At 38.8% G+C, this 21,770-nt stretch overlaps 1 protein-coding gene across 1 annotated transcript in view; it reads left to right on the top strand.

Annotated features, from left to right (window-relative positions):
* The window catches only part of ESR1 (estrogen receptor 1), a 163,476-nt gene that overhangs the window by 136,742 nt on the left and 4,964 nt on the right, over positions 1–21,770 (top strand). Inside the window, 3 exon segments of the mRNA XM_074896545.1 lie at positions 13,170–13,303; positions 19,971–20,154; positions 21,559–21,770. Of these exon segments, the coding sequence (XP_074752646.1) occupies positions 13,170–13,303; positions 19,971–20,154; positions 21,559–21,770 (530 nt within the window).

The following is a 21,770-nucleotide window of genomic DNA, read 5'->3' as shown; positions in this document are numbered from 1 at the left end:
GTTTAAATCTGTGCTGCATTGGTGCTTTTCTGATTTTCCTATCTTAATAGGACTATCGAAAAAACAGGAAAGGTACCCTGAGGGATCGCATAGGCAATCAAAGAGAGAGACGAGCTTTGGTACAAAGAATAACTAAATAGCCTGACTTCTCTGCCTGTGATGCTCAGTAGAAGGGAAGCCAAATAGAGATTATAAGAATTGCGTAAAGTCATAAGCATGTTGAGAAGATGTATGTTAATCCACAAATTATTATCTTTTCCAATCCAGCACTAGAGGTAATTTCTTGAAATAATCAGAGCCAAATACCTATATGCTTAGCCCAGGGCTAAATATACCTTTGATATGACCCAGTATGGCTGTTCTCGTGTTATTTTCTGATGTTTTCTTATCATGATTTCAAAAAATGTCTAGCAGCAAAAAATCAGTGTAAGGGTTTACAAAATTTCGGTTAAATGTAGTCAGCATTTCCATGTTTCTACTAGGTTATTTTCTTCTTCTATGGAGAAATCTAGTCTGCTGTTCAGTACTTTATATCTGGAAACTCTTGTTCACTTCCTCTTTCAGGGCTCGATGGAGCTTTTTCATTCTTTCGGAATAAATGGAAGAATTTTCCCTTTACTGACTTGCATATTGAGCAATGGCAGGAGGCCATGGATCTCTAAACTGCAGCTAGCACGAATAGCATGAAGACTTACAGCATTCACTGTATGACTGGGCAGCTGAATAATTTACTGCTTTCATGGCTTTGGTCTGAAAGTTTCCTACCACATCTGAAAAGAATCTTTTAAGCTTTCTGTGCAGATAGTGCTTTCCGAAGTTTTGATAGACAGAAGATTAGACACAATGGAAGTGTGTCAGGATGAAATCTGAGTATGTTTTGCTAGTCCTTTACCTTGTAAAATATTCCAAATGCCTTAGCACATCACACTTGTCTACTGCTTGAGTAAATGCACAGCATGTTTTTTGGCACTGTGTAATTGCAGATGCATTAATTACCACTGACTTATTAGAAAAGTGGAAGCAAAGTGGTCACAGATGTTTGATTAAGAATGCTTCATTAGTGACCTGCTGCTCTTATTTATTTCAAAAGGAAAAAGCCCATAGACAATAAGTATATCAAAATTTGCACTTCAAAATAAATTTGAAAACAATTGTACATTTCATTTTCATCTCATCTTTAATAGAAATAGATTTTGTGCTGGAAACCCTACTCAAACAATCATCCTGTCATCAGGCTACTTGTCTGATAGAGCTTGTAGAGCTGAGTAGATCAACTTGTAGACAGTTAAGGAATCTCTTGAAATAATTAAATTTCTCTTTCATTGTTCACTTTATTGTTGGATTTTCACATGTATTATTATATTGTAGACCCCAGAGAATGAAAAAATTATTATAAGAGACAGAATTACACATATTAAAATAATGCAAAAGGAATAATTTCTGTTTATTGTAAATCAGTCTTTACTGTGCCTTGGAGCAAAATTCAACTACCCAATATTGTAATTCAGACAACCTACATATAAATCAGAGGACTCTTCCATAATTTGGGGAGGTGCTGGGTAAGGCTCAAAGTGATGAACTCTTAAAAAAAAAAAAAAGAAAAGAAAAACCCCTCTCTATGATCTTCCCAATTTTCAGCTGTTAGAAAAAGAGGTTCCCTGGGTGGGTTTGTAGGCACATAATGAAAGTTTTCAGAGGTAATGAAATAATTTCTGGATTTAAGATAGCTCCTACACAAATTCTAAGATTGCTTGTTTATCTTGGAAGCTCAGGCCTCAGTTCTAGGTCATGTGATGCTGATCTTTCAAAAATTATACTTTCTTTGCATTTCTGATATGAAGAGAATTTTGAAATGTTTTTGGCTTTAAAGTGATTCAGACTGAATGTAAATTAAACTGTAAAAGGCCTTCCTGTCAACAAGAATAAAATTTGTTCAGCCAATTATTGTAACTTTATTGTTCCCAAATGGAAAGCTTTCATAATAATTTTCTAATCTAAATGTTTAAAATGTGACAAAAATGTAATTAGTTTTCTTAGAATTATAATAGCATTTTAGAGCTTTTTCCTATCTGACATATTTGTGGATCCATTTCACATCACATCTTACCAAGAAAAAATAATTTAAAAGGCATTTAGTAGTTAATTTTCTATTTGTTTCAGACCTTATTCACCACTGCTGAAGTGTATAGTCTATTCTTACTTCATCTGCCTAGGTAGATGATCCTCTGTTGTTCTAGTCAGGAGAGACACTTAGTCATGACCACATGGCTCTGGGTCAAGGCAGGGTCAAGGGTCAAGGGCACTGGGAGCCCAGGTGATCAATCCACCGGGGCAGCTGAGGAGAAGGGGTTTGAGGAAGAGTGGACAGATCCTGCAGGTCAACAGCTGTTGCATAACTGGTGCCAGCAACAGGAATTCAACTTTTTTGATCATGGAACCTGATCTGAGCATTGAGGATGGCTATGAAGAGATGAGATCAACCTCGTCAGGTGGGGCAAAACCATAATTTCCACAAGCTGGCCAACCTAGTGAGGGAGCTTTAAGCCAGGACTGACATGGGAGGGAGGTGATGACCCACCATCGTTTGAGGAAGGTGGTAGACTGGAGTGGCAAGAAAAGGGTTCAGGGTGATATGGACAGGAGAGATATAATCAACAAAACGTAGTAGCGGGAGACTCCACTAAGTGTGTGCGTACACATAATTAAGGAAATGCCTACAGGACAGCATGATGGGGGAAGCTCCACACATTTTCTGGGAAATCAGCACAAATGGTGCTCTTGAAGCCAATGTGTTCCCTCATGGCAAAGAAGGCCAATAGCCTTCTGGACTGCATCAGGAAAAGCATTACCAGCAGCTAGAGATAAATGATCCTTCCTCACTGCTTAGCCATGCTGAGGCAAATCTGGAGTGCTATTTAACCTCATGAGTACTGACACAGAACAATAAATAAGGTAGGCATTTATCTTCATCAGCAGGTCTTGGATTTGATACTATGATTTAGTTTAGTCATGGTAGTCTCTGTTTTATTCTTTGCCTCCTGTTCTTTGGATATTACTGTTTTGTTCTAGAGCTTTGGGGGCTGTTTCCTGCTTACTTTTCCCCTAACCTTTTCCACAATCTCCAGAGTTACTGGTTAAATGCAGGATGGTCTGAAGTAAAATTTCACTGCTGATAACAATTTCCTCATCTTTTAATTATTGATAAAACATAGCATTGTAGAAAAAGGGGAATCCTCAGTTAGTTAAGTAACCCTCAAATGCCTGTCTGGCAGTATTTAAGGCAACCATGATGGATGTTCTTAATTTGGTCTTAAAACCTTGGAAATGGAGTTTTCCTGACATGCTGCTTCTTTAAGCTGCATCACTTTACAGAAAGTGTTTATCAATGTCTATTAATAGAACTTATGTATATAGAACACATTAATGTATATAAAATAGTTTCTTATCTTGAAGACAGGCACCACTTATGCATAAAACCTGCAGTAATATTCTAATGGATAGAATATCAACAAAAATGTTAAGTATTTTGCTAATTCTTTAGTGCTTCAGAAACAGCACAGATATAATGGTTCTGATCTGTCTTTTATCTGTTCCAAGTCTTCCTGAATTTTCTCTCTCATTTGGCTTTATTTAACATCTCTCATTCAGTGTGTGAAATAGCCACCACTTTTGGTTCAGAGCTAGTTCAAGGAGCAACCAAGAGAGACATCATGAAAGACTAGCAAAACTCAGAGGATGGTGGGCTGGTAATTTTGTCAGTACTGGAAGAGGTAGGAATTGCCTATTTGAACCTCAGGCTCAATCCTAGTTGTTGTTTTGTTCCTGTGGAAGAGAGAGATGTGTGGTGGGTGAAAACTGCTGCTGTGCATGGGCAACCAATTTTTTCAACCTGTTTGTTTTGGGGAAATGATGATGCCAACAGGATAACTTGAAGGGCATGTTATGTGAAAAGATGCAACCATCCAGCTCAGTGGAGGAAAAGAGAGACTTGGTCTTAGGGTCCCTTCTGTCTACCTGCCTCTTCTCCTCCCTCAAAATTATGTTTGGAACTGATATCTCAGTTTTTTATCTTATATGGCAAAAGTCTGTTTCAAGAAACTCTTGAAGGGAAAAAAACCCTTGATTTTGTATAGAATAACGTTAATTCCAGTCCAGTACTTCTCCAATTTCCCAGCTGCAAGTGATTCTCAGACTGTGATTCATGCATTGACACTAATGGCACATATTTTTGAGTAAGTAGCCAAAAATACTGTATTTGTTTAAACAAGAAATAGTTACTGCAACAATGTTGTAAATCAACTGAAAAATATTTTAGTGAACTACCTTCACCCCAAAAAAAGAAGATAAAAACCCCCCACAAAATTAATACTTGAAGGTAACTTTCTGAAAAATGTACATGCTCTCACTTTAGGTTTCCTCCCTCTGATTTGTGTCCTTGCCTGTGGACAGATAGACATTCTTCCTTGCCTAAGCCATGACTTAATAAATTAATGACTTAGAAACAAATCCTACCCAAATATAATAGAAGTATGAGAATGAGATGTAAGGAGGATAAAATGCCAGGAAGATGTGCATTGAAAATGAATAGACTATAACGAATAGAAAGGGTTGTACTCCTTCTCAACCTTTTTGCAAAGTACAATCCAGGCTTAAACTGATGAAGAGGTTTGAAAGTATGAGAAAGTTGGGTTAACTTTTAAATTTTATGTTTTCTGTTTTATATTCTGTTCCAGATTTATGCATAAACTGAAGCCAAAGGGCTGTAATGTGGTGATGGATTTTGTTACCACTGCATTAGTACATCAAACCTTATTCATATAATTTAAGGATTGCTTTTATTCCTTACTCAGGTGCTGACTGGATGTTTGGGTTCTTGGTTAAAAAGCTCCACACCAGTAATAAATCCTTGCTTCTAATGGTATCCTCTGAAACTAAACTCTTTCAGGAACTTCTCCAACAATTTACTTTAGAAACAAAAATTTTAGTTGCAGATCATTTTGTTCAACCTGCTTCTTGAAGCAAGACCATTGCCAACTCCAGCTTAGGCCAGCTGTGACTTTGTCTAGCTTTCTTGAAAGTCTCTAAGGATGATGAACACACAGCCTCTCTGGGTACCTCTGTCAGGGTTGGACCACACTCCTATAATCCAGCCCAAACCTTCCAAACTGTAGTTTACAGCAGTTAGTTGCCTTTTGATTTAACATTCACTGCTCCTGAGAAGACTTTGTAATGCCCCTTCAAGCAGTTGTAGTCTGCAGTTTTGTCTGTCCCCTTTTCTGTATACTTTGCTTCCTTCCCACTCAACCCCTTCTTGTAGGCCATGTGCTGCATGCCTCTAATCATCTCCACAACAGGAGGAGACATCCAGCATCCTTTTTGAGCTGTGGGGCCTAAAACTCGGCACAGGCACAGCCTCAGCAGGACCAAGTAGAGGTGGAGAGAAAATAATTTCTCTTGTTCTTCTGGCCACATTCTTCCTAAGATAATTTGCATGCAATTTGCGTTATCCACAAAGAGAGAATGCTGTTGGGTTATATTTTATTTGGTTTCAATTTTCCAGGAAGGCTGTTGCTCAGCCCAGTGTTTTTCCAGCCTGTATTGATGCATGGGTTTATTTGGCCCCGGGTGCAGAATTTTGTACTTTTCCTTGTTAATCTTTGGGAGGTGTCTGTTGGTTCACTCCTCCAGGGTCCCTCTAGCACTGAGGCTGTGGTATCAACCTCCCTCCAGCCCCAATTTAGTATCATCCACAAATTTGAAGATGAACTTTTTATCTTCATATATTAAACAGCATTGGCTCCAGAGTCAATTCTGGAGTACTTATTACCTACCACAAACTAGGTGTTGAGCCATTACTGCTACACTTTGAGTCTGGTTATCCAGCCTATTTTCCACCCATGTATCTGTTTGTCTGTTCAGCCTGTACTTCCCTGGTTTACAGATAAGAATACTGTAAATCGAAAAAGGCTTACTACTGTTGAATTATACTGCACCCACCACCTTCCCTTTGATTATTTAGCTAATTATTTCATCACAGAGTCAATCAGGTTGATCAAGCACAATCTGGTTTCCCAGTCCTCCTTGATTTTGTCAAAGTGGAGTTAACCTTCTACTGTTTGCCGGAGACCTCTTTAAATCTCCATTGTTTTTTTCTAAGTGATAGTAGCATAGTGAATACATTGACCAACTATTTCAGCACCCTGGAATGAACCCCGATTGGCTTCAAAGATTGGAATTACAATTTAGATTAATTCTCTAAGTAATTCCCTAACCTGTCAATATGCTTCTGTTGGCTTTGCCAGTGAAATCTGACACAAAATAAAAGGCTGTTGAGTGTTTCAGTCTATTCCATGTAGTTCAGTCACCAGGTTTTCTCCCCCATTTGTCCACTCTTCATTCTCACTGAAATTCCAATTATTGCTGCCATACTTGTAAAATCCTTTCTTGTTACCCTCTGTGTCCCTCACTAGTTTTAGGCATAAATGTTCAAACAGTGCTTTGGTACTCCTCTTTTGATGCCTGCTTTTATTTCTATTTCTTATATGTTCTTTTGCCATTTAGTTCAAGCATCTCCTTGCTTAGCCAAGTGGATCTTCTGTTGAAATACCTGGTCTTCCTCTACGATGGAATGGGCTTGCTTCTGAGCTCTCAGCAAGTTTTCCTTAAAATATTGTGTAGTTCTCTTGACACTTTTCCCAATCATGTCTCCAAGAATATTTTGCCTAGCAATTCCCTAAATGCAGTTTGTTCTTCTGAAATCCAGAGTCATAGTTCCACTGTTTTCATTCCCAGCCTACCTCTGGATCCTAAGCTTAATCACATCTCATGTGTTGCTGCAGCCAAATTTCCTATCTGTGGTCACATTCACCAGCAATTTGTCATTGTTTGTGAGGAGTGGGTCAATAGAGCATTGCCCTTGGTTGGCCACTGTGCTGTTTGTATTGGGAAGTTATCATGAACACAGTCCAGAAATTCCCTGGATTACTTGCACAATGCTATGCTGACCTTGCAGTCTATCCATGTAGAAATCCTCCACAAGACTGTAGCCCAGTGATAGGGTAAATTTTATGAGTTATTTATAGAAAAATTATCCACTTATACTCTTGGTCAGAAAGTTTGTAACAATCCCCCCCAAATCATCAGTGTTAATTTCTCCTCTGACCTATACACAGAATCTCCTGACCTAAGGGGTTTTTGGTTTCATATGGTCTGTACAGTCAAGGTTTCCCTTTATGTAGAGCTCGAGTTTTTCCCCTCTTCTTCCATACTTGTCCTTCCCAATCAAGTTGTACCCATCCATGACCATTCTCCAATCAGATGTGCTGTCTCATCTGATCTGTGCACTATCCCACCAGGCCTCTGTGTTTCCAGTCATCATAGCTGTCTGACAGTGTATGGACTTCTAATTCTCCTTCTGTGTTAGAGCACAAGCATTTGAATTAAGGCTGTGAATACCGTCCCTTTGAACAAGAGATGTAAATGTTGTCCCTGAAGCTCTCTCTCGATCATACCTCCCCTGTTTCCTAACCTACCTTTAAGCTTAGGAACACATCCTGTGACAAGCCTTGTTTAGAGACTTCCTCACCAAGTTAAGTCAGGTTGTGAAGATTACCTTCCCCCTTCTAGTCTGATAGATTCCATCTGTTCTTGAAAGTCTCTTGTCATCAAATTAAGTACCATGCTCAAAGAAGCCAGAGAGACAACAAAAGCACAGTCAGGCTTTGGTTTGATGAGTGCATCTATGCCTACTTGGGCTTTTCACTTTGGATAGAAAGTTTGATGAGAACATTCCCTGAGTCCCTGTTCACCTCACCTAAACACCCTTCACTGTTAACATTTACTTGTCTGTCACTTGATCCTGTGTTTCTGTAAAAGACATTCCTGACATCTATGTTTTTTCCAAGACTTAAATAAAATCTAGGTTCTTATTCCTACATACAAGGTTCAAGGAGTAGAGGATTGAGTAAGTAAAAGAGGACAGAGTCATGAATCTCTTAAGAAAAGGCATCCAAGAGTGTTGGATGATGTTAATGCGAGGCTGTTCTTTATAATTTTTGAAAGGCTATGGAGACCAGGATTGCTCCTTAATTACTAGAGAAAGGTGTATATTGTACCTATCTTAAAAAGAAGGAAGACAGTTTGGGAACTACAGGTTGGGCAGTCAGCATCAATTTTTATCGCGAGGAATATCATAGAGCAAGATCTCTTGGAAGTTGTTAATGTGAGCAGGAAGGAGAAGATGGTGAGTGTGAATTAGCACAGATTTAGGATATTTTGTGACTGACCAACCTGATTGCCTTCTGTGACAAAATGACTAGGTCTCTTAATGGTTCACACTCTACCTTGATACTAGTTACAGTTGGAGTTCCTCAGGGATCTGTCCTAGGACGTGTCCGGTTAAATGTCTTTGTCAATGACCTGGAGGAGAGGGTGGAATGCACTGGTCAAATCTGCAGGTGACACCAAAAAAGGGGGTGGAGTTGATATGCTCCAGGGCAGAGCTGCCATACAGGTGGACCTAGACAGGCTGGAGGAATGGGCTGACAGAAACCTCAAGAAACTCAGTCAGGAGAAATGCGAAGTCATGCACATGTGATGGACTTAATCCACTGCTACTGTTAAGATGGGGCCTAGCTAGCTAGGGAACAGCTCTACTGGTAAGGACCTGGGGCGCAGGTGAACAGCAATCTGTGTGTGTGCCAGTACTGCAACATGGCAGCGATGAAGACCAGTGGTATCTGGGGCTCTATCAGTGGTACTGTAGGCAGTAGATCAAGGGAAGTGATTATTTCACTTTTATTTGGCACTGATTAGATCACATCAGGAATACCACATCCATCTTTGCACCCCTCATTACAGGAAAGATGCTAATAAACTTCAGTAAACTAGTGGAGAGCCACCAAGGGGAGTACATGCCTTGTGGCTGAGAAGTGGATTTGTTCAGCCTGGAGAAGAGATGGCTTTTGAGCATGGCTGACCTAAAATCTATGAAGAGGTTATCAAGGCTCTTTATTAAGATGCCTGATGGGAGACTGACAAACAAGAGTCATAAATTGAAGCAGAGGAAGTTCTGTCTGGATATAGGGGAGAAAAAAACCATGGTGATAAAAATAATTAAGCTGAGAGAAGTTGTGCAATCTCCATCCTTGGAAGTTTTCAAGACCAGGCTTGGATAAAACCTTGAGTGAGCTGACCCTGCTTTGAGTGTGGGGTTGGACTAAAGACATCCCGAGTTGCCTTCCAGCCTGGATGATGCTGTGATTCTATAGACTTACAAAAGTTAATACACGTAGTACTTTTATACAGTAACTTAAGACCTTTAATTCACATGCTTTCACTTTCCCAAACATTTTCCGATAGCCAAGTGTTAAGGATTCTTGTGAGAATACACTCTGATGCTTTGCAGTAAACAAGATTTTATTGTTTTGTTTTCACTAAGCTGAGAGCACACAAAGACAACAGAATGATGGTGGGGTAAAGATAATTTTCGAATCTATTGCTTAATTTGTCCTCCAGAAAAGTTATCTAGGCCTTCCTAGATAGGCCTGCCTATCAATGGAACATACAGCTGTGAAGATGTGATAACATTATCAGTTTATGTTAGAAAGTTAGAAGGCAATTCAGGAGACCTGGAGATTCCTATTTCAGATAGTTTTTGTTGGTTAAGAACATCAGAGTTGTAGCCTAGATAATAAAAATATTTGATTAGAAGCTTGCATTTCAAAGATACTAAGTGATTTCAGTGGTGCTGGATCTGCTGCCTAACTGAAAGTAAAGCAGAAATTTCTAAATTGTTGCTTGCACACATGAATACCTAAAGCTAGGTATCTAACTTCTTCTGAAGTACTTTACCTAAAGAGATACTCTTTCTTATAGAGTAGCCTGGTATTTCACACACAGCAGGTAGCAAAGCAAATGAGATTAAAAAGTATATTTAGAATCTCTTAAACATACGTAGCTTTTATTTACCCTTTACCATATGAGTTCAGATGTGGGAAACAGACACACATGGAGATTTTACCACATGGACTGTGTGTTGCAGGACTAGAAGTTTTTGTCCAAAGGTTGTACTTGCCAGCAAGAGGATCTTGATTGGAATATTGATCTTGTAAACTACAGTCCATTGAATTATTTTTGGGAAAAGTACCTAGGAATACTTCCTGCTTGCCATCAGAATGTTTTTTCCATCTTATGAGTCGCCATAAGGCATTTTTGAAGGTCTCATTTTACAAATAACTATTTTTTTTTTGAATTGTGGTCTTGGGCATGCAAATTTTGCAATTCGTTCAGACTGTGTAATTTGAATTGTTCTGAATACTGGCTGGAAGTAGTTTGTTGGGTTTTAGGAAGCAAGTAAATGTCTTAGACAGACATGTGGGGTTTTTTTAGTATGTGTCATTTGCCATATGATCCACTGAGACTTTTCATTTCTGTGTAATCCTGAAATTCAAAATTCTTAAGCTAACTTTTACTGGGGCATTATTTAAGTTTATGTAAATCTATTAAAGGCTTTCAGTCCTCTGAAACTGTGCTTAACTCTATATATGCAAAGTTAAACTTTCTCTCATTATAAGCAAAAATTTTATATCAAAAGCAGTGGAACTTATTATCCCTCTGTAAAAATTCATGATTATTTTACTTCCATAGGATTAGGATTTAAATTTTAGCACACAAAAGAGATTTTAAGGTAATAGTAATTGTTCATATTCTCATGCCTGGTTTTGAGCACCGGATTTCTGTTTGTTTTTTATTTGACAGTGATACTATTAAATACTACTTTGTCTTTGTTTATTTTATTGATGTCCAGACAGAGGAGGAATATACGTGATTGCAACCAGTTCAGTTTTTGAGCTTTATTCTGCGCAGGCAGAATTCATCAGGGCAGCAAAATGGCCATTGCTGAAGAGCTCTCCACATCCAGCGCTGAACAGTGTAACTGATTCATCATCAAATCAGTGAAAACTCCTCGTCTGAGTTCAGATTCAGCCTTCAAGCAAAAGAGACAGAACTGTGAATTTCAGTAAAGCCATGTTCACATATACTAGGCTGAGATCAGGCCTTTAGTTCAGCACATCTGCCAGGGCATTGTAAATGAGACTGCAAAAGGCATCACACACTTCACGTAGAACATAGCATTGAGTCTGCCTGTCTGTTAATCTTAGACTTTCTTGTCCACAACCTGTTACACTGCACTTGTTACCACGGTCTGTGGGAATCTAATGTGTGAAATTATCATTGTTGCTGGTTGTACCTGAAAAGCTGCCATAGCTTAAACCACTGTTTCTTCAGCAAAATTTTTAAGAGCCAGAAATGGCCATAAAAGTTGCATTGCCAAACGTTGCAGCTTGTGACCAGGTGCCTGCCATTCAGTGAAAATCAAGTTCTGAGCTAAGTGCTAGTGAAATGTGTGAGGAGAACTAGGCACTTCTCAGGAGTGCTCAGCGTGCAGCTGCCTGGTAGTCCACAGGGACACAAGGCAAGAAGGAGCAAGCCATCCTCATTAAAGATAACTTCCTATTATTTCCATTCCCAAGACTGGATCATCTCTTTCTCACAGAAAAGTCAGAGAATGTGTGCTGTTGTAACAGTGGTTGGAAAACTTGCTTAGGACCCCATGTTTTCAAATATTACTGTATTTTAACCAACACCTTACTGGCTGTTTTAAGGGAGTATCTCTGACTTTGTCTTGATGTTGTCCTGCTTTGTTTAAATATCTCTGAAAGCAGATGAAATAGCTTCTGTCATATGCCATAGTCACTGGCTTGTAGGCACTGCTCCTGGATAAGGGAGATGCAGATTTAAGTTCTAGCACCAAATTAAGCTGAATAGGGATTTGAACTTGAAAGGAGATTGGTGCACAGGTGCTCACAGAGACTCCCTCTCATTCTTTGACTCAGTTTTAGGTCTAAGACATGACTAAGTGCTAAGAATGTTCCCAGGCTGTATAAAAAAAGGAAGATGGTTGCTTTGTCTGAGGGTCGGGCGTGGGCTTAGGCATTAGCTACAGTCTCAACAGCATGGCTGTATCTGGACTGAGGCAGGTGTGTCTATGCTGGTAGTCAACATTATTTTTGTCACGAGATTAGGAGATGATCAACATGTGCTCACTTTACAAATTATAGTGGAATAACCGTCTGATTTGAAATTTCTTTTGCATTTTCCTATAGCAATGATCTTCAAAATTTTCTTCATAAAAATTGTATCTAAAATCCAGTATATTTTTAAACAGCAGATCTAATCACCCATTAAGTCTTACATGTTAAAATTTCACTCAGGAAGTTCTAATAAAAGTAAAAGTAGATAGTTTTTGATAAAAAGTAGAAATGCAAATGATCCAAAATTCCATGACCAGAAAATATGCAGACTAAATTTTCATAAAAGATAATTAAAATCTGCATTAATTCTTGAACTGCAGGTTTGGTGTGCAAGATGAAAATTAGTGAGTGAGAATACCTAGTATTGTGAGTAGAGGGATGTGGTTAGTTGCCATTACTAATGAACACTCTGAGATTTCCCAAACTTTAGCTTTGTTTAATGCTCCAAAGTAAAAAGTTATCTGATTTGTGGAGTGATAGTTTTAATCAGATTCAGTCATGCAGACTGAATGATTTTGGCCGCACAAGTCCTTCTTGAACTCATGAATAAGCTTATTCTTTAAGGAGGCATTATGTTGATGTAAGAAAAATGGGAGAAGTGTGTTGGAGCATTACAGATTGCAAGGCCAGGTAGAAACATGTAGAAAACATTAGGGAGGCAGAAATGCAAAGAATTGGGACTATTTCAGTTAAAGGAAAAGAAAGAGGAGACAAAGTAAGGCAGACAGAACACCCACAAAAAATAAATCAAAATGTAGTCTTAAACAAATCTTTTCCTCAGTGTAAAGGTTTGGTTGAGTCAATCTTGCATGTTCCACCCCAGTAATGCCTAGGTGATGAGTTTATGAAATTGACATTTTTGGGGGGAATTTAGTATTTAATTATTTATTCATGGGGGATACTGAGAACTATGCTTCTGTAATCACACACCAATTAAGCATAGAGTAGGAAGTCACATGCTATCTAGAGAACTGATGAAATAAAATTGGAGGGGAATGATCCAGGGGGATGAAAAGCTCATGCTGCCACCAGGTTAAAGCTGTGAATATCTTTCCCTTGATGGTATTCACACAGGAATCAAGGGAAATGTGTAGAGGGCATGGTGGAAATCTTTGACATGCTGCTGGCTACTGCTGCTCGGTTTCGCATGATGAACCTTCAAGGGGAGGAATTTGTGTGCCTTAAGTCCATCATCCTGCTCAATTCTGGTAAGTGGTGTGCTTTGCTGTCACTTGGGTAATTATGGTTGCTTTTGCATGGGGTTGAATGCTGCTTGTTGTCCCTGATGATGTTTTCATTTTGAGACAGCAGCAATCAAAAGGGGGCTGTTAACATAGATGCGGGCAGAGCCACCTGCAGATGCAGGCAGGGATGGAAGCAGGCAAACCTATTCAGTGGTGTAGGTGGGACCCAGCAGATTAACGCAGTAAGTAGTTGATACATTGCGTACAGGTGATGTGAAGTGTGATCAGAGCAGTGTTTTGAACTAGCTGCTGGCAGGTCTTAAAGCTCTGATTGCAAGACACTGAAGTAGCTGGAGCCACGCTAAGTGCATCCAAAGGCAATGCTTAGTTGTAAATCTACACATTTTTTGGTGATGGCACAATAAAGGCAAATAATGGCAAAAAAGTGGCTGAGTTTATCGTGGTTTAGTTTATACTAAAATACAGGCACCTAAAACAGATGTCATCACCTCCCACTTCCTTTATAGGTGCTAAGTATTTTTGGGCTGTAAACCTCAGTCTGAAGTACAGTTCAAAAATAGGTGACTAGGTAACAATTATAGGTATAGATACAGATATATAAGGTTAGCTGACTTGAATTCTGCATGAGATGATTGAAATAGGCAAATATCTGTTGCACACCTTTAGAAATGAGAAACAACTCCAGACAACTTATTTTTAAATGCAGAAATGAGGCCCACAATGTTCTCATAGATAGAGGTCTAAAATAATAACATAGACACCAAAGTCAAAATTTTAGACTCAGTTCTCTGCTAAGTTGTTACCTAATGACTAAAGATGATAGAATTTCCCAATCCTGAGGATTTACTCACTTGTTCACCCCTTTTCCTGTTGGGTTTGAACTCATAGGTGGTATCAACCTCTAGACAAACCACATGTGGAGGGCTGTATGTGCTTTTTATCTGGTGGTCTAACAGATCACTTGCCCAGGTTGCATGAAATACAAATTCAGGTAATTCACAGGCTAACTCTACCAAAGGCTAACTCTAAACACAGCAGAGTTTGCTTTATTGATCAGACACTTCTTCCTTTGCGGAAACTTGGACCTGGTCTACTCAAAAAAAAAAAAAAAAAAAAAAAAATCAAGAAAAATTATATATTTATACAATCAAATCTAAAATATTTCATTTATGTTCTGTGAGATATTAATGTGGTTCAGATGTTGTTGTGATTGTCACTATTTACCAAAAAACAACATCTGAGGTGAACACCTGGTATATTAGCAATGAAGGGCTATTGTTTTTATCTTGGATGACAGCAGAGTGTGACAATGGTAATTACTTTTTGACATTTTATTTTCCTTTTATTGTCCTGATAACTGTAACAGAATATTTTCTAGAATTAAATGTTCTTCCTGAAAAGTGATGCTCCTCCTGATTTTTAGCTAATATGTTCAAATGTAATTATCCTCTGAAATAAATCTAGAATACATAATTGACTTATAGAAATATTGAATTAAAATTAGAAAAAATAAATTGGAAGTTTGAATAAAATACATTAGATGTTCCTGTCTTGAACATGAAGACTTCAAGCCATGTTGCTGAGTTTTTGTCCCACTGCTTTATTTACCATTGATCCAGAAAACTAAATTGGTTGTTTAGACAAAGCTCTGCCAGACATCACCAGCTATCCTTCATAAGTACATTTCACTTTGTTAATCATATTTTTTGTTTCAAGATTCCTCTAAGGAAAAATTGTAAAAAAACAAAAAAAGTATAGCAAGTGAAGTCAGTTGTAATCAGAGGCAGATTTCCTTCTGCACAAAAGAGAGATGGGACCACTGTGTGAGGCTAGGAGATACTAGATCTTCATTCCTCCAAGGTTCATATTCAGCAGGTTCAAATCAGTAGTGCTCTGTGTGGTAGAAGGTCAGAGTTGATACCATGATGTGATGAGCGATCTGATTTTGCATGTGCGGGTTTTTTTACATTAAATGAAAGTTTATAGCTGCTCTGAAGTCTGGCATTTTTACGTGACTTGATGGTGATAGATCAAATGGCATGGTTCAGGTTGGGCTGTTACAGGTTCATGATGAAAGCAGTTTATACCATTGTTATGCAGAGCATCATGCACTTGCAGTATATCTGAGTACACTGTAAACTAAATGTGTATGTATATACGGCCACAGAATGTATGTGTGTGTTGCTTATGCATAAAGGTAGTTAATTCTACATTTCAGTTTTTGCATTCCTATAAACAACTGATTTTATAACTGAGGAGTTAACTACTAGGTGGTGGGAACGTGGACACAAGTTTCCAACTGTCAGATCCTCTAGATGACCAAATTAGGAATCTAGACTGCATTACAGAGATAACTAAGTAGCATAATTTGGAGTATGTGTAATAGCTGTGTAAGTGTTGTTTGGCATAGGTACCCTAAAATGTCTTCTGTAGATGCTTTTCTTCACAGCCAGCCTCCTTTAGGTAAGTTGTTGGACACACATGAAATATTATGAGCTCTGAAGCACACAATGTACATGATGTATGAGGAGAGGCTGTGAGAGCTGGATTTATTTGTTCATCCTGGAAAAGGGAAGGCTAAGGGAGGGTCTAACTGCAGTCTTCAGATAGCTGATGAACAGGTTATGGAGAAGCCAGGGCTAGACTCTTCTCAGAGGTGCAAGGGGAAAGCTGCAGCAGAAGACAAACCACAACAAGGAAGATGCTGATGAGATGAACAGAACCAAAAATTTTCCCACTGAAACGGTTTGGCCAGAAAGAAGGCAGAATCTCCATCCTCAGAGATACTCAGCTGGACAAAGCTCTGGACAGCTTGACCTAACCCTGAAGTTACTGTTACTTGAGCAGGAGGTTGAGCTAGATGTCCTCTAAGCCTCCTTTAACCTGATTTTTTTTCTATGATTGCACATACACAAATCTTCTACTAAAGAAACAGCAGATAAACACACAATGAATTTTTGGTCCTTATGCTATCTGTATTATATATGCAGACAATTAAACTAACTCATCTCAAAATGATTTAAACAAGTGGACTAATTAAACAAATTGCACTAATTATGCTATATTTCATATTTAAAAGCAGCCTGCATTTGCATTCTGAAGCTTTGTGTTGATTTAATTCACTGAGTGTACACAGACATTTCTTTATTAAATCCTTGGACATCTGTTAGTCTCTTCACATGTGGTAGTGCTGTTTATTACTTTTGTTGGAAATTTATTTTCTCTGTCTTTTACAACATCTTTCAAGGCTGTTTAATATCTTTACACTCCTTTTCCGTCTTGGGCAAAATGCAAGCAAATTTTTTTAGTTTCACTCAGTGTGTGTGGAAAAGATGGAAGGTTGTGTTTATAAAGCAAAATATACTTTTACACTACTTCCAAATTTTCCCTGAGATATCAAGGCGACAGCATGTCTGTAACAGCGAGGGCAACATTGTCTCTGGCTAAACAACAAACTGGAAGATGCCCCTCTAAAGCTTCAGCAATAAATCTTTTGACTAAAAAGCAAAATTGTATTTTTAAAAAACACCTTCAGCTCAGTAATAAAGGACTGTTTCTTAACACTGGAAAATAAGTATTAGAAGCACAAAAGGGCAACATGATGCCAGGTGTTTTACTTTTGAGTGTATCTGAAAAGAAGAGTGGCAAAGCAACAGGCTTTCATTTTGGAGATGAAGGTGTAGGCCGCATCTGCTTTAGTAGCTGGAAATATTTCCCTGATTTTATGCATCCTCTTGATACATTGTTCCATGTGACTGTTATTCTTTTCTCCTGATTTTTCCAGCTCCTGTTAAATTGTGCGTTTTATTTATTTCTTTATTTTGGGGACTGGATGATTGCATGAGTTCATGGTATAGAGCTGAATTTGCTCATAGCTCAGCTTGGCTTGCTACAGATCCAGAGCAATGGGGCATGGTGGAAGGGAAAGAAGAACCTTGGATAAGGTTTTGTGAGCCTGAACTCTAAAGATAATTTAAACTGGGGTTTATTGTGACAGAAAAGATGTAGAGGGTGTTCTCCTCTACCATAATATGCAAAAATATAACACTAGATATAGTGACATATAAAATGATATCATCATATTCCAGCAGTTGGCATGGTAGTGCTGCAGTCCCCGAGGGCCCTGTTCTGTGCATAGCTTTGTACTATCAGCATGGACCAAGAGGCTTTACTTGTTTACAGGGTGGTGCTTTGTCGTTCTTGCTCCTGTTATGTTTTACAATACTGACCTGCAGAGAGAGCTGGAAAAAAACCTGGTAGCTATTCAATTTAGGCTTGCTTTCAGCTTCAGAGGTTGGAAAGACCTTTGAGACTGTTAAATTTCACTTTGCTAAGACAATTTTCTGCACTCCTGTTCCAAAACTCTGCTTGTGTGTGTCTATGTGTTTGATGGATAGCTGGAATTTCTTTTGGGGAAATTTCTGGTCATTGGCCTGGGACAGGAGCAATCACTAGGGGGCAGAAAGGAAAACCAAATGTCATTTTTCTTGGCAGTTATCGACTGGCAATTGCCTGAAGTCTATACATTTTGGGGGGAGTGGGTTTTTTTGATTTATACTTTTTAATAGCTCTGGACTAGACCTAGGTGAAAAACAATTCTTCCTAACAGAGGGCTTTTTTAAAATTTTGCTGGTTTCAAAGTTATGAAACTAAGGGGTATTGCTACAAGGGCTCAGTAGCATCCTCTGGCTGAAATAAGCTGCTCTGGAGGCACTGTGGGTTTATGAGACTAATGTTTCCTTCTAATGGACTGTGTTTTGTCAGTAATATTTAAGAATATTGCCCCTACAGCTACCTGCTAAGCTGTAAAGCCTGATATTGTCAGTAGGTATATGTGAGGATGGTTAAGAGTCATTCAGTTGAGAAAAGCCCCAGGAGCTGTTTCTCTTTGGTGAATTCATTTCATTAAAAAAAATAATCATCATAAAAAGCTCTGTGAGAAAAGAGGCTGTTGTACTATCCATTGATATCCAATTTGAAGCCATATTCATTACCAAAATTAAGAGCTCTGACATGGTTTTCAGAAGCTGTGCTGTGTTTGAGTTATCCTTTTGAGCTACCCTTTTTAAAGCAGTCTCACTCCCTCACTCTCTCACAGACACTCACACTGACATTCAAACCACAAATTTATATTTCTTTTTTGTACAGAAGACCCAAAGCCTTCTGTAACCTGCTTGCTGGTTACAATAGTTCCAGCGTCAGGTCCCTGAAGTATAAAATGATGCAGAGGAGGTGAGGTATGCCAAGATGATGGTACAAAAATCTTAATTTCCCTGACTGTTCAGATGCATGGCAAAATATTCTTATCTTCAAATCTGATGGTTCTCCAGCCCCAGGCTAAAACAGTACAAACAACCTATAGAATATATGTCTGTGTATGTGTACATGTTAGTGCGTGTGTGTCTTTTTCTTAATATCGCTAACTGCATTATGCTATAAAGAATGCTTTAAAGAAAAGCAAAATGAAAAGTAATTCCAGAAACCAATTTTTTCCAAGGACAAAATCCACATGTCTTCTTGGCTCTGTGAGCTGATGCAGAAGGACTAAAGCACAGGATTTGTCAAGTACATTATAGACACAGGGAATGAACACACCATGATCAAGCCAGTTTGACTGTAGTACCATCCATACATCTTAAGGTTTTGCTGCCTCAGGACTGGGTTATAGTAATCTGACCTGTTTAGAGTTAATAGCTTAATCCAGAAGATTAAAAAAATTGGTGCTGAATGCAACAGCTGCCTTGTGGAAGCATGCTGTTGTTGTGACCTGATGCACATTGACTGTGTGTTGTTGTCCAGAGCAAATTCAAGATAAAAAAGTGCAAAATAGTTCAGATTTTCCCATTTAGAAAGCTAATGTGCTTCATGTACTCCAGAATTACTACTGGCAAAAGCTCATATGCCTGGGTTACAGTGCTTTATAGGAGATGTAGAGGGGCTGTTGGAGGGGGAGTTTGAAGGTGTCTTGATTTCTGGAAAAATTTCCTTCTGAATGAAAACTTCAGGCTGCTGACTTTATCAGTAAGCAATGTCATATGGCTAAATTTATAAAGGTTGCTTTGGGTCTAGTTTTTAAAGGAGAGTTGGGTTTGCAGGTGAGGGAACACATGCTTCAAGGCTCTTGTTTGGTTGGGAGGGTTTTGTTGAGGCAAGTGTGTGTAAGCAAACACTGATTTTGTTTACATGTTTTGTGATAGCATATTATTCAGTTTTAGATTGACTAGCAAATCACCAAAAATCAAACATTATGCAGCAGATAAAATAGCAAAAACCGCTGAAGGCCTGGGATGGTCAGTAAGTATTACAGAACTCTCAAGGCGTCTCCTCGTGGTTTTGAAGCCAAATGATTGAGAGAAGAGTACAGCCTGCAGGTAGGTCTAGCTGCAGGCTGCAGGTGTTGCCCACCACCTGGCTCAGAACTTGGATGGACCCAGCTGGGGAAGATGCATTGTCTTCCTCCTGCTGCTTTGCCTACAGTGATCAAATCCAAGCTCCAGGGACATTCAAAGCAGTGACCTGGCTGCCAAGCAAGAAGATTCACACACAATCAGCTCCCATGGTCCAACACAGCTGAAGAGGCAAGACACAAGGTGTACCTTGGGCAAGTCTGACTCTAGCAAAGTAATTTTTGTCTGCCGTTTGTTTGTTTTCTTTCTCCTTCCTACTCCAGGTGTGTACACTTTTCTTTCCAGCACCTTGAAATCTCTGGAAGAGAGAGACTATATTCACCGTATTCTGGACAAAATCACAGACACTCTGATACACTTAATGGCTAAGTCAGGTCTTTCTCTGCAGCAGCAACACAGACGACTGGCTCAGCTCCTCCTCATCCTCTCTCACATCAGACACATGAGGTGAGAGCAAGCACACAGTCAGCCCTTCTGTGCTGGTCCATGGAAGGGGGGTTTCACAATGCACATACACATTTTTCCTTCACTGGTGGGAGGGCAAACTACATGTAGAGCTGCTACAAAAAAAAAAAAATTATGTATGTCTGCTTTCCATAAAGATATATGGAACATGTGTGCAAAATAGTACATTGGATTAAGGTGCGAAAGGAGTAAATGTTTTCCCCATTTGTTTTTTCTAGTTCTCTTTTCCTTTGCTTCATGTTTTGATAGTGCTGTAAGCAGCATCTACTTTTAATGTTATGTGCATCTTGTATTCTGTTTGAAAACTATCAAGTAGAATTCTAATGTAGCAGTAACCTAATTCTGCAAACTTTAGTCTCCTATAAGATCATATTTAATAAAAATATCACTTTTATGTAGCTACTTTTCACAAGTGGCTTGATTGCAAGTCACTTTAGAAAAGGGATTAGGATCATTATGTGTATTTTATGGGTGAGGATAAATGCAGATCTATTGAATCCCAATTGAGAGGACCATGCCCTTTGTGAATTAGAGGTGAGGTGTCTGAGGCACTCTGTTAGTAGTCCCAGCAATGATTTTTCCAGACATAATTACCTTTTAAAGTAGCTGCTCAGTGGCTGGAGTGTTAACAACATGACGAGTCTATAAAAAGATACAGTATAGATCTTATTTTTATGAAGGGACAAGAGATGTTGTTACACAGATTTTAATTTTCATTATTTTGGTTAATAAAATGAAAATTAGAGCAAGCACCACATAGCTACTAAAGCTGAAACATGCAGATTTTACCTCCTGGACTGATACAGGTCTTCAGAAAAAAGTCAAGGGGTGTGTGCATGTGGGTTTTTTACTTGTGTCTTTTTGTGGAGTCTCTTTGTCTTCGTGTTAATCATCCCTTATTTATTTTATTTTTTTTTTCCCCTAAGGAGAATTGTACAATTACGGAAGTTCCAGATGCACAGTGAAGTTAGTTATTGTTTCCATAGTTTTGTGACTGGATAAGAGTGAGCATTTGCTAACAAATTGGCTGAGGTTATCTTCTAGAAAAAAAACCTCTGATAGTTTAGGTTTTATTATGGGCAAACCAAGGTTCATCCCATCCACTTAGTCACAGTGTGTAAATCCAAAGTCCATGTGCTGTAGGCTACCTTTTAGGCAAAGGAGAGCAAAAGAGCCACCTTTAGAAAGCAGCTTGCTCATTGGCAGTCTGAAGTGGTTTTTGAGGGTGCCGCCTTCTAACTGTAGCAGGGGTGTACAGCAACTACACCATTAAGTTTTTTTGTACAAGGTAGAGTTTATATGAACCTAAGAAATATTAATAGCTGATAGCTTTTTTTTTTTCCATAGTGTATTTGGAAAGTAACCATTGTTTTGTTACAACCACAGCAACAAAGGAATGGAGCACCTGTACAATATGAAATGTAAAAACGTGGTCCCACTCTATGATCTTTTGCTGGAGATGCTGGACGCTCACCGACTGCATGCCCCAGCAGCCAGGAGTACTGCACCGATGGAAGAGGAGAACCGGAGCCAGCTGACAAGTGCATCAGCTTCATCTCATTCCTTGCAGCCTTTTTATATAAACAGCAAAGAAGAGG

The sequence above is a fragment of the Athene noctua genome, chromosome 1 (genome assembly GCF_965140245.1).
Source record: "Athene noctua chromosome 1, bAthNoc1.hap1.1, whole genome shotgun sequence".
Taxonomy (NCBI): domain Eukaryota; kingdom Metazoa; phylum Chordata; class Aves; order Strigiformes; family Strigidae; genus Athene; species Athene noctua.
Note: the sequence above shows the minus strand (reverse complement) of the source record. Positions and strands in the feature narration are given on the sequence as shown.